Source organism: Aquarana catesbeiana, linkage group LG12, assembly GCF_042186555.1.
Source record: "Aquarana catesbeiana isolate 2022-GZ linkage group LG12, ASM4218655v1, whole genome shotgun sequence".
Classification (NCBI taxonomy): Eukaryota; Metazoa; Chordata; class Amphibia; order Anura; family Ranidae; genus Aquarana; species Aquarana catesbeiana.
In genome coordinates, this window is record NC_133335.1 from 219,561,207 (window position 1) to 219,575,414 (window position 14,208).

General features: G+C 43.4%; 1 protein-coding gene across 2 annotated transcripts in view; it reads left to right on the top strand.

Annotated features, from left to right (window-relative positions):
* Positions 1-14,208, top strand: part of CSNK1D (casein kinase 1 delta) — a 62,101-nt gene that overhangs the window by 45,740 nt on the left and 2,153 nt on the right. Inside the window, exons 8-9 of one of the 2 annotated variants that reach the window (XM_073606697.1) lie at positions 259-398; positions 2,725-2,792. In XM_073606697.1, coding sequence (XP_073462798.1) covers positions 259-398; positions 2,725-2,757 — 173 coding nt within the window. In that variant the 3' untranslated portion in view covers positions 2,758-2,792. The remainder of the gene's footprint in view (positions 1-258; positions 399-2,724; positions 2,793-14,208) is intronic. The other variant, XM_073606695.1, reaches the window with a different exon arrangement.

Sequence of the window (14,208 nt, forward strand, 5' to 3'; positions counted from 1 at the left end):
TTTCTGCTCGCTGAAGACTGAAAACTGAGAGATCAGCAGTCTTTGATCGCTCAGTTTTTAGTCTTGGAGGTGGCAGGGGACGGATATAGGATTCACCGAGGGTAGTAAAAAGTGGTGTATCTTTACCTCCTGAACTTCCCTTTTTAATGTTACTTCCGTCGGCAGTATAGCTATATATAGCACTGTAGTAAAATGTGGACCTTGCTAAGATCTTTTAGATTGAAGTTCATTTGGCCTGCCTCTTAAAATCTGTTACAGCAAACACTTCACCACGACCCGTTTCTGGCATGGAGCGCGAGCGCAAAGTCAGCATGAGATTACATCGTGGCGCTCCTGTTAACGTGTCGTCCTCTGATCTTACCGGCAGACAAGATACCTCCCGCATGTCAACCTCACAGGTACAGCCTGAGATCCTCCGGGGCTTGGCGGGGAAATAACTTGCTTATGCTTCTAAGCTTGCCGCCAGCAATGCTGTCCTTCCTCCTTAATTTTATTTCCAGGGGTTGTTCAAAAGGGTGTGCTGTATAACTACTATGGGTAGTCTCTCCATCTTTGTGCATAGTTATATCCGTTCATGGGAGGAGCAAATGAGGCCATCAAAAGTCAAAGACTCTCCTGCAAACCAGGGCACAACTTTTTTTTTTTTTTTTTTCCTGTGCTGGTTTTGTGATATGCAGCTTATCATGAAGTCATCACCTTTTTTTATAAGAGTCTCTGAGTACATTGAGGCTTTTATTTTTTGGAAAATCAGCTGTTCCCCTATAAAAAAAAATAAAAAATTAATTTTCCCCATGCAAGTCAGAGAGTGAAAGATGAAGCCTGATTGGTTTTTGGTTGTCATTTGTTTCATTTTTTTTTCTTTGCTGCATTCAAATCTATAAAAAAAAAAAAAAAAACCCAGTCTGCCTGAACATGAATATTTCATTCTCAGCCACTCCCATGAAAGCCATGGACAGCACTGCCTTGCATACCAAATGACAGTATGTGTCTAGTATAAGCGCATGGGGATGCAAATAGTAATGCTTCATAATTTGTACATGAGAACATCAAACAGCATTGCTTATGAAGAGGTTTTCCAGGAAATAGTAAACTTACAGACATTGATCATCAGGCCACTAAACCATCTTTGTAATGAAACATTATGGTACAAATGTGCCTAAAGTGGGGACAGTGCTTATTAGACACCCTCAGCCTCTTAGACTGGGCTGGGTTTTTCCCAGTTGACAGCCCCCCCCCCCCCCCCCCCCTCCCTTTCAACTTGGGTTTTCGAACATTTGGCGTGATTGGGAAGGACATAAGCCCTTCATCAGGGTGATAGTACTTTGTAGGAACCTTTTTTTTTTTATATATATATAGAATACCTTAGTCTATTTCCCTTTTTTTAGTTTTACATACGCCATACCCATCTGTCCATTGTTTGTCAGGCTCTGCATGCCTTTAATCTGGATTTATATGATATTCCATACCCTGCCTCTCTTGTCCGCCTTGCACTAAATATCAGCATGGCAAGGTTTATATTTTAGGTGCTAAATCTCTTTGATAACCTGTGAATGCTGTGAATTGACACTGCTTTATTTGGCCAAAGTGTTTGTCTTTCATCCCTCATCCATAGACTCTGCATTGGTTTCTTCCTCCCCCTGCTCTATAGTTTACTAAGCAGTGTGCAGGCGCAAAGCTCTTGAGTGTACAAAAGCGAAGGCACAAAATAAACTCCCCGACCCCACTCAGGTGGAAAAAATGGTTAACTCTTTACTGGGAAACCTTAACTTAACGTAGGATTCCAGCTAAAGCCCAATAGTCTTAAAAATGCCCCCCTCCTGACACCCATACTAGCCTGTGTAAAAAGATAGATATACTTGCCTATTTTCAGACCGGTCTGGTCATGTGATCCAGCTCCCCTGTGTCAGCCAGTGGCAGCTGCAAGGGAGAAGAGGGACCGCTGACAACACTGCTGCACCATGGGAGCCTGTGGGTTACATAATCACTCCCGGCTTTGCTCTCCCTCCATTCCCATAGACACAGGGGATCATGTGACTGGAGGAAGCTGAAAATAGGCAATTAGCTACACCCCCCCCCCCCCCCCCCTCCTTCTTCGTTCCTTTTTTTTTTTTTTTTTACACAGGTAGTCAGTATAGGTGTTTGGGGGCGGGGGAAATGGAGGGAGCAATTTTAAGACAAGTTAGGATTTAGCTGGAATTCTACTTTAAAGCTATCTGATGCAAGCATAGTCTGTCCATACAGTTGTTATGCAGCTGGAAGCCCCAGTGTGTCCTGGGTTATGTGACATGCTGGAACTTGTAGTCCTTTGACATCTGAGGAGCTTTATAGACTGATAACTGTTTCCAAATTATTTGCATCCCCAGTGAGTGCATGTGACACAGATTATATTCTTCATTGGGTAGATTTAGAGTGCGAGAATCTGAGGGTGTGGGCTGGGTACATGGTGTGGTGACATGAGAGCATGCTATGGGAGGCTGGGGTAGGGATACGTTGCTAGCTGCAATGACAGGATCTCCTGAGGAACTCCATTCACACACGTATCTTGTCATTTTAAACACATGGAGTCCCTCAGAGATCCTCCAATTCTCAGCCACAGCTTCACACTTTCTTCTGGCTGGCGCTCTGTGGGTGTATGCTAACACACAAAGCCAATGTACGTTTTGCTCACAGTAAACTGCTGGGTTGTTGGGACAGTGACAAGCAGCTGTCTTTTCCCCACCTCAGAATAGCATTCCTTTCGAACATCATGGCAAGTAGCTGCTCGCCCCATTCTCGGCTGAAGGCAGCACTGGGTGAGTCTTGTTTAGAAAGCATCCCTATGAACTGCAGCCATTTTACCTTTTTTAAATGATACACATTTATGTCCAGTGATACGTTTTCAAAGATAGACACTTTAAAGAATATATAATCCTAAGAACAAAATATGTGGCAGCTTACCAGTCCCTGGTGTGACCTAATCAAAGAACCTGAAGGGTTGCTCCACCCTTGCTATACATTGCGGATGGACAAATCTGCTGTTGGACATGTTGTATTCTAACAGCCACTTCAGACCAAATACCCAAAGAGTTGGCTTCATCTGATTGGATGCAGCTGTTCTTTGTATGAAAATGTTCCATCTGAGCAGTAGAGGTCCAAACAGGGCCTCCCACATAGTAAATTTCCTGATAGAACAGCGGAAATTCAGAGTGTGTTCAGTTTAAGCACATTTTGCTACAAATGCAGATGGCAGTTAAGTCACTTTGGTAGCCCTCTTTTCTCTCTCCCCACCTGGGGAAATCTTTTCTCTAGATGCCAGTTAAGGCCCAGTTCACTTCGGTGCGGCATGTCGTACCCCATTCAGTGCAAAGAAACCATTCTAATAGGAGCGACTTGAGTTCCTGCACTACTTCTGGTGCGATTTTGGCACGACTTGCGTTGACTTCTATTAAAGAGTAATTAAGCAGAAAAGGTTGGGGCTTTAAATGAGACACAGGTCTCCATCCCTAAACGAACATGAAGCAAAGAGGTTTGGGACTTTAGATGAGGTGGGTGAGGTGAGGTCAAGGAGCAGTCACCATTGTAAAAAAATCATTTTATTAGGAAACACTAACATAGTATCATAATAGATATGTGATAACGGTCACATCATACAGTATGTACACAATGATTAGTACATTATAAACAGAATGGAAAGCCCCCAGAGGATACAGGGCAGAAAATCCTTAATAGGTGATGCACCCATTCTAAATTGACACAATCACAAAAAAAACACACTGATGTGTTTAAAACCTGATACGGGGGTTGATTGTTTGGTGCATGGCGTAAGCCCGACGCGTTTCGTGTATCAAAACACTCTTCAGGGGCAGTTTGCACCAAAATCTGCAGAAAATCCTTAATAGGTGATGCACCCATTCTAAATTGACACAATTGCAAAAGTTGTAAAAACACACTGATGTGTTTAAAACCCAATACGGGGGGTTGATTGGTGCATGGCGTGAACTGACGCGTTTCGTGTATCAAAACACTCTTCAAGGGCAGTTTGCACCAAAATCTAAAAAAAGATAAAGGTCAGTAAATAGACTTCAATGTGCATTGTTGTGGGAAGGGTATACGTATAAGAGAAGAGAAAGAGTCACTCATTCCCAATGGATACTCACATGCCAGTACAGTGCGAACCCCAGGAGGTCCACAGGCCACCAAAAGGAGCCAAGTCCGGAAACTGAGGGAGAGCCGTGCTGGGGGGGGGGGGAGAAAAGGAAAGAGGAAAAAAGAGGGGGGAGAAAAAAGGGGGAAGGGGGAAAAGAAAAGAGAGGAGGGGAAAAGAAAGAGAAAAAGAAAAAGGGGGAGGAAGGAAGAGAAGAAAAGAAAATGAATAAGAGAAAAGAGTGTGCTAAAACTAAAATAAACAAAAGAAGTGAATGGCGGTAAAAATCTGAGTGGAAAGCTGGGGGAACTAAGAAAGATCCCCCTACCTGTGATGCATGAATGCTGGCCAAATGTATGTGCCTGGTGAAAGACGTGCTGCCGGAGGACCGGTTAGCACAAAATGAGGGCCATTAAATGCGCCCAGCCAGCCCCCCCAGGTTCCGCCCAGCGTCACATGGGGCAAACACCAGAGCGAGTGGAGGCCTCGTCCAGCTGAGCGGAAAACGCCGCCCACAACCGCTGGGGATGCCACCATCCACGTGTTTACCCGGATGTGAGACACAATGCCAATGCCTATTAAAGAAGTCGTATGCAAGTTGTGCCAAAGTCGCACTGGGATTCGGCTTCGAAGTCGCGGCAGCGGGAACCCGGGGCTTATCCCACCCTGAATATCAAACAACGTTTTCCCAGCTATCTTCTGTGTACAGGGGGTCCCCAACTTACAAACATCCGACTTACAAACGACTCCTACTTACAAACGGAGGGAGACAACAGCAAGTGAGAGGAAATCTACACCTAGGAAGGGAAATTCACTCCTGTAAGAGTTAATATGGGAAAAAGGTGTCTCCACTGATGCTTTATCACCTATCCTTATTTCCCTAATAACCCCAAATTTTAAAAATACAATTGTCATTGGGACAGAAAGTGAGGTGAAATCTTCTGAACAGGGGCACAGACAGCAAATCAAATGTTACAAGGGTGATAACCCTTCCCTATGCTATCTACAAAACTTAAAAATAGATTTTTTGGCTGGAGCTACACTTAAAAAATTTACCTGTTCCGACTTACAAACAGATTCAACTTAAGAACAAACCTAAAGTCCCTATCTTGTTTGTAACCCGGGGACCCCCTGTACTACAAAAAAAGGCTCCCTATGTGATCGAGTGGGAGAGGTTTGTAGTACAGACTAGGAGAGTCACACCTAGGAGGACAATGCTGGGCCCCCATTGATAGAACCATAAGTGAATGTTATCACCCTAGGACAGAAAGCGTTACTGACAGTGTAATCAGCTGAAAGCCAATAGGGAAAAAATAACCCTGCATAAAACAAATGCAGTCACCCCATCTAAGGACCAGTAAGCTGCAATATATTACTTTTTTTTGTTTTTTTGTTTTTGGGTTAAGCTTTAATAAAACTTGGTGTGTTTATCCGGACCACCAGATATGTATTTCTTGAAAAAAAAAGAAACACTGGAACTCCTATAAAAACTGGACAAAAGTGTACCCCACAGCAACCAATCAGATTCTAGAAGACCTATTTGTATAAGCCCCTGCCTACAGGACATTTGGCACCAAGAAGTCTCCTCCCCTCCAGGCTCTACTCTGGCCAGCAGGAAGTCTCTTTACCTGGTGGAAATAAAAGGTGTGCAGACTTCCTCTCTCTTTAAAGTGAGCCTATTGTTTATTTAAAACTAAGATGATGATGTTTAAAGCTAAACTCCAGGCAAATGTATATTTAAAAAGCCCCCACCAATTAATATAGTACAATTTCTTAATAAAAAACAACTAGTACATCTACCTGGAATAAATACACATTTATTCTAGAACAGATGTGGGCCGAAGCCATACGCTACGCTGCTCAGTGTATATTCTAATAATTGTGAATTGTAAATGTTTATTCCAGAAGAGACCGAGCAATAAAGAGCCCACTTTTGTTTCCTGCTTGGGGGGGATATATATATATATATATATATATATATATATATATATATATATATATATATATATATATATATATATATATATATATATATATATATATAATATTTATTTATTATAATATAATATACACACACATTTTAATGCCATCCCAGTCTTAGTCCGTAGGGTTCAATATTGAGTTGGCCCACCCTTTGCAGCTATAACAGCTTCAGCTCTTCTAGAAAGGCTGTCCACAAGGTTTAGGAGTGTGTCTATGGGAATGTTTGATCATTCTTCCAGAAGCGCATTTGTGAGGTCAGGCACTGATGTTGGACAAGAAGGCCTGGCTCGCAGTCTCCGCTCTAATTCATTTTAAAGGTGTTCTATCAGGTTGAGGTCAGTACTCTGTGCAGGCCAGCCAAGTTTCTCCACCCTAAACTCGCTCATCCATGTCTTTATGGACCTTGCTTTGGGGACAAAATGGCAAAGTTCTAAAAGGGTATTTTAACCTTTTCCCATTTTGAGGGGCCTAAACTTGTGTCAGAATACCTCAAACCAATCAGATTCCAGCAGGTAGTCTTTTATTTATAATTTACGATCTAATTGGTTGCTGTGTGATATATATATATATCCTCCAACCCACTTTTCCTTTCCTCCTTCTTTTTATTCTTTTGGTTTTTTTTTTAATTGAAAGCGAGTAGTTGCTAGATTGTGTAGACGGGTGCTGTACCTAAGAACATTGACCTATGACCTGAATCTGTCACCTTTACCGGCTACACTAGATTTCTCACTGCAAGGATTCTGGATGAACACCATTTACTTGTCTCCATTTACTTGAAGTGTCAACAAAATATGCAGATCTGGGTTTTAAATGGTCATTATAGTTTATTATTGTTTTGTAACTGTACTGTCTGCTCTCATGTTGTACAGCGCTGTGCAAACTGTTGGGCGCTAGCTATATAAATCCTGTATTACTATAATAATAATAATATTTTCCCGTCAGAAGATATGAAGTCTTGTGGACAGCAGGAACTTTACAATTTAAGAAAAAAAAAATACTCTTTTTATAGTGAGAGATTGTGTGCTGGTCCAAACACACTCTTTGCTTGCACTGGCTGTCAGCACTGTATAAAGTTTATAAAACCTCAGCTACATCCAGTAGACGGCGCTGTGTTTCGGCAGTCCTGTCTGACTCCTGGAACAAAATTGGGTTAAGCACTGCTCAGCCATTCACAGGAATGTACTGTATGTAACTGAGGCTATTTTTTTTTTTTTTTTTTTTTTTAATGAATACAAAGCTTCCTCTGATTGGCTGACGTGGAAAATGACATCATGATCCCCACCTCAGCCAATCAGAGGAAGCTTTGTATTCATTAAAAAAAAATAGCCTCAGCTACATACAATATACAGCGCTGTGGTCCGGCAGCCCTGCCCGGCTCCTGGAACAAAATCAACTCGGGTTGAGCGCTACTCAGCCGTTCACAGGAAGTCTTTTTTTTATTTTTTGAATAAATATAAAGCTTCCTCTGGCTGAGGCGGAAAACAGGATGTCATCCTCCACCTCAGCCAATCAGAGGAAGCTTTGTATTCATTTGCAAAAAAGGTGCACCGAATGGAAATTTTGGTACCGAAAACTTAGGATGTACTAAATTGAAAATGACCATTTAAAGAAAATATATATGGATGTTTTTATAGATAATGGTATTTGACTTTTTAATTAAACTGTGTGTAAAGTCTCGTTTGTTATTTTTTTTTTTAAACTAAAAAAAAAAAAAAAGTCATACTTACCTGCTCTGTGTAATGGTTTTGCACAGTGCAGCCCCGATCCTCCTCTTCTCGGGTCCCTCTTCTGTGATCCTGGCCTCTCCCTCCTGTCGAGTGCCCCCACAGCAAGCAGATTGCTATGAGGGCACCCGAGCAGAGTCATCGCTCCTTATGTCCATTCAGACGCGGAGCTGCGAACTGGCCCTGTCCCCCTCTCTCCATATTGGCTGACTGACTTTGACAGCAGCGGGAACCAATGACGCTGCTGCTGTGTCTCAGCCAGTCAGGAAGGAGAGTCTCGGACGGCCGAGGGACTCGTGGACATCGCTGGAGAGAGATGGGCTCAGGTAAGTATTAGGGGGTGCTGGGGCGGCTGCTACACACAGGTTTATCTTAATGCATAGAATACATTAAGATGAAAAACCTTCTGCCTTTACAACTCCTTTAATATAGAGCTGACAGCTGCTGCACATATTAGTGAAGCAAATGGGATGTTTGGACCATCTTGGTCCAAACAAACGATATAAAATTCTGTAAAACGTGGTGTTCGGCTCCAACGTTTCCCTGCACAATGCTGCTTACATTTCCTTTCGCAGCTTGGAGCGCACAGCACTGCGTGTTCCTAGCTGTGAGAGCCAGCCTGTCAAACAGCGCCAGCTCTCAACTAACCAATCGGCATGGTTTCTGACCATGTGGTCTCCATCACCACCTTCTTCCTTTTTTTTTTTTTTTTTTCATCCATTTTTCAACCTCTTAACCTCTGGTTCAGTATTTAATGTGTCCGTGTTCCACACACAGGGGATCGGGGCTGCAATGTACATCAATAGGAGAATGATTGGGGATGGGGTCTGTCAGGTCCTCCATTCTTCTTTATGAACCAGACTGCCCCTCCGAGTACATTGTCTGCCCCTAGTCACTTTATCTGGAGTGTTGGACAATGCAAGTACTATGCCAGAGACCTATAGGCCAAGAAGGTGGTAGAAAGACTGCTTGGAGGGGACACGGGTTTATATGTGGTCTTGGTTTTTCCCAACGTCCATGGGCCATTATGTTTTCCTGACACCATTACTTTATTTACATGTCCCAAAGAGCCTCTTGAGACTTGAAAGGGGGTTCCACATACAATATGTCTACATCTAGTAAGAATGTGCTAGGTTCATATTAAAGGGCACTTTGTTAATGCAGGGAAAAGTAACAGGATCACTTTTAAGGATAAGTTCACCTTTTGTTACATGTTACACCCATATACGTTGTGGCAGCTAGTGGGGGATCTGCTACCTGTCAAAAAAAAAAAAAAACGCACCCATGCAGGGCCCCGCCCTCTTGGCTGCGTTACTCATTCACAGTACTGTAAATCGAAAACTACAAGACCCAGCAGCCGTTGCGGCTGTCGGCTTGGAGTTTTCAATGACTTACCACGGAGCTGTGAGCGCTGTGGTAGTTCATTAACCCTTTCACGCCTAAGTCTATTTCTGTCATTTGGTGTTTACAAGTTAAAAAATCCATATTTTTTGCTGGAAAATTACTAAAAAATATACACAGGGGGTCCCCGGGTTACAAACAAGTTAGGGACTGTAGGTTTGTTCTTAAGTTGAATCTGTTTGTAAGTCGGAACAGGTAAATTTTTTAAGTGTAGCTCCAGCCAAAAAAAACTATTTTTAAGCTTTTTGGATAGCATAGGGAAGGGTTAACACCCCTGTAACATTTGTTTTGCTTTCTATGCCCCTGTTAAGAAGATTTCACCTCACTTTCTGTCCCAATGACAATTGGATTTTGAAAATTTTAGGTTGTTGTGGAAACAAGCCTTGGTGATAAAGCATCAGTGGAGGTACCTTTTCCCCATAATAGCTCTTACAGGAGTGAATTTCCCTTCCTAGGGGTAGATTTCCTCTCACTTCCTGTTGTCTCCCTCCCTTTGTAAGTCGGATGTTTGTAACTAGGGGACCCCCTGTATATATATATATTTTTTTTTTTAGTAGAGACCCTAGAGAATAAAATGGCGATTGTTGCAATATTTTATGTCACACGGTATTTGTGCAGCTGTGTTTTAAACGCAACTTTTTGAGAAAAGGGACACTTTCATGAATTAAAAAAAAACAATAAAACAATAAAGTTAGCCCAATTTTTTGCATAATGTGAAAGATGTTACCCCAAGTAAATAGATGCCAAACATGTCACGCTTTATAATTGCACGCACTCGTGGAATGGCGACAAACTACGGTACCTAAAAATCTCCATAGGCGACACTTTAAATTTTTTTTTACGGTTACCAGGTTAGAGTTACAGAGGAGGTCTAGTGCTAGAATTATTGCTCTCGCTCTGACAATCGCAGATACCACACATGTGTGCTTTGAACACCGTTTACATATGCGGGCGTGACTTCCGTATGTGTTTTCTTTGCTGCACAAGCTCGCGGGGACGGGGCGCTTTAAAAAAAAGTATATATTTTTAAATTTATTTTTATATAATTAAATTGTGTTTTTAAAAGAATTATAATTTGTCACTTTTATTGCTGTCACAAGGAATTTATACATCCCTTCTGACAGTAATTGGTGGTAATAGGTGGTGACAGGTACTCTTTATGGAGGGATCGGGGGTCTAAAAGACCTCCAATCCCTCCTTTTGAACTTCAAAGTATTCAGATCGCCGAAAACCACGATTTCTGAATACTGTATATTTTTTTTAAATCCGGCGCCATTGGCAGCCGAGTAAACAGGAAGTGACGTCCCTTCCGTGTTTACATTCAGGAGACTGGCACGAAGCCATTTCTGGCTTCATGCCAGTCTCTCTCTAGCCTCCGGAAGGTTCCCTCCCGCTCCTCCGGGATAACAATCGAGCGGCTTTTAGCTGCATTGGTAGTTATCTCTGGATAGCCGATCGCCCGCTCTAAAAAACGGTACTGGGATGATGCCTGCAGCTGCGGGCATCATCCTGGTATAACCCCCGAAAGTCGAGAACGCATATCTGCATATGCTCGGCGGGAAGGGGTTAAAGGGTTTGTAAACCCTCTTTAAAAAAAAAAAAAAAAAAAACCATGCCTCCACTGTGCAGTTTGTTTTGCACAGAGTGACCCCGATCATTGTCTTCTGGGGTCCCCCAACGGCGCTTGTGACTCCTCCCCGCATCAGTAAATTTTCTAGGAGAAGCAATCGCCCTGGTGGGGTTACCGTGCGGGCGCGCTCCTGAGTCCAGCATTTCCATCCATAGACACAGAATGCCGGACTCAGCGCCCGCGTCATTGAATTTGATTGACAGCAGCGGGAGCCAATGGCTGCGCTTCCTTCAATCTATCCAATCAAGAACCGAGAACCCCGGCCAGAGAGGTAGAGCACGCCTTCGGTGTGGGAACGAACGGGCTCAGGTGAGTAAAACTGGGGGGCTGGTCAGTGAAGTTTTTTCACCTTAATGCATAGGATGCATTAAAGCAGAATTCCGCCAAAAAAAAATTTAAAAGTCAGCACTTACAAATACTGCAGCTGCTGACTATTTATTTTAGGGCACTTACCTGTCCAGGGCGCCCGCGATGTCCTTACCTGAAGCCAATATGTCCCTCGGCTCCCGGGTGCAGGCGCCGGCATCTTCAGTAAGGGAATCGGGAAGTGAAGGCTTGCGGCTACACAGCCTGGTTCCCTACTGCATAAGTCGGGCTGTGTGTCCTGACTGGTCCCTGCTGTCTTTTGGGACCTGTGTGTCTCTCAGAAGATGGGGGGGGCTGGGGGGCGTGCCGGACATGGTGTAGATTGCCTTGGCATCTGCAGCAATCAATCGCCAGGAGTGGGAGCAAATACCTGTATTATACAGGTATCTGCTCCCCCCTTAAAAGGACCGGAAAAGCAGAAGTTCTATTTTTGGGTGGAACTCTGTTTTAAGGTGAAAACAGTGTTTACAACCCCTTTAATTCTTCCTGTCAGAATGTATCGGGCTTCTTCGTATGAGGGAGCCGATACAGTGACAGATCTGCAGGAGACCTGCATGGCATCAGCGATTTGCTGATTGCTGGTGCAATGCTTTGCAGGCTCCTGCAACAAAAACTAATAAATGCACATTTTTTTCACCTGCAAAAAAAAATATTTTGTCAGAAGGTTACTTATCCTTTTTAATGGCCGTCCCACTGACAGGAGATACTTTTTGCTTCTCTGGTGCTCTGTTCCGGGAGCAGAGTTATCCAGAACAGTAAAGGAATCGTGTGACTTAGTCCCCTTCCTCTGGTGTGACCACGGTAGTGCGTTGCCTCTTCAGCACCTCGTAAGGTTGCATGGGAGTAGGTGGGTGTACTAGGAAGCTCTATCTGCCCCATTACTGATATGGAGCTTCAAAGGCCTCTTCTCTTCACTCTAAACAGCCAGACAGTGTGTTCGGACAGAAGCTGAACGCATGCAGCGGATTGGGTCACTAATGAAGTGATCTGTCTTTCCCCTGCATGAGCGAAACAGAGGTTGACATAACGCGATCAATGTTTTTGTATGTTAATTGAACAACATTTTAAAGGAAACCTGTGCTGAGTGAAATATAGAGACTTGTGACCGGTCTGTCATGCTAGTTTTCTGAGTCGTGGATCGTCTGAAACCAAAGGGTCCAGCAAATCGGCTGAAGTCAGAACTTTGACCTGTGTACAAGTTTTGTGTTGAAGACACGGAATGAGTGTAGCAGGAGGAGAGGACGGCAGTGCTGTCGTTTCTCTAAGCACAGGTTCTCTTTAATGACAATAGTGGCTTGATGGAAATATTCATTTCAAGGTTTGTTAAAACCAGAAATATTTGATCAATTCGAGGAATTACGGGGTACTTTATTATTTTCCAACCATCCAGTAATCTGTGACATGTATGCTCACACGTGTTTGTTTTTTTTTCTTGTTACTTTAGCTGAAAATAGTGCCTTATAGAGAAAAAGGCTTTACTATTTTTAATATTGGCTATTTTTGTCTTCAGCTCTGGGTACTTTTTCAACGTGGTGTGTGTGTTTTTTTTTTTTTTTTTTTTGGGGGGGGGGGTTTCTTTTTTTATTAGTTTTTGTTATTCGTTTAGTCTTAGGGGCTCCTTTTAATGACATCAGCTAAATAATGATGCTCAATCTTCAAAGCCCAACTTGGTGTTCTTTTTAATAAAAAATAAATAAAATGTTTTTACTTTAATAACAAACATGTAATACCTGCTCTGTGCAGTGGTATTGCACAGAGTGGCCCGATCCTCCTCCTCCTTCTGGGGTGGCGATCTTGGCTCCTCCTCTTCCTCTTAGGACTACCATAGCCAGCTGCTGGCTATAGGGAGAGCGTTGTCTGCTCGCTCCAAAACTGTGCCCTCCATAGACTTTCATAGTGGGACTTAGGCCTGCCCTCCACTTCCTCTTCACTGCATCTGATTGACAGCAGCAAGAGCCAATGGGTCCTGCTGCTGTTCAAAGTTGAAAAGAGGGGAGAATAGATGCAGCTGTGCACAGCTCTGATCTCTTCTCCTCTCTCTTCCCCTTCACACAGGGAAGGGGGGCACAGAGAAACGGAAAACGTTTTTTACCTTTTATTGCAAACAATGCATTAAGGCAGGGGTCTTCAAACTGCGGCCCTCCAGGTGTTCAGGAACTACAATTCCCATCATGCCTAGTCATGTCTGTGAATGTCAGAGTTTTACAATGCCTCATGGGATGTGTAGTTCTGCAACAGCTGGAGGATCCCCGCATTAAGGTAAAAAAAACCTTTAGGTTTAGTAACATTTTAAGGTACCGTATATACTCGAGTATAAGCTGAGTTTTTCAGCACATTGTTTTTGTGCTGAAAGTGCCCCCCTCGGCTTATACTCGAGCACTTTTCTTCAGAAAAGAATGACGTTTTCCGAACTGAATTTGGGGCCTCGTATCTCGGGGCCACTTGGTGCTAGGAACCTCAAATTTGTTGTGCAAACCCAGTGGAACTAGCACTACAACATATCCAAAGCTGGGGCTCCTAGCAACCAAGTGGCCCCGAGATACGGGGCCCCAAATTCGGTTCAGAAAATGTCATTCTCTGCTGCAGAAAAGTGCTTGACATTTTTGAACCGATTTGGGGCCCAGTATCTCGGGGCCACTTGGTGCTAGGAACCCCTGCTATGGATATGTTGTAGTGCTAGTTCCACTGGGTTTGCACACCAATTTTGGGGTTCCTAGCACCAAGTGGCTCTGAGATACAGGGCCCCAAATTCGGTCAACTATGTCCATCTGCAGCAATGTCGTTTCGGGACCCCAAATTTTGGCTGCAGCTAGGGGGCATCTAGGAACCCTTAACTACTGAGTTTGAAGTTCGGGGGACCTATGGCTGCAAATGGGCATTGTTGACCCCCTTTTCCACTTACAGTAGCTGCGCATTTCTCACCCTAGGCTTATACTCGAGTCAATAAGTTTTCCCAATTTGTTGTGGTAAAATTAGGTGCC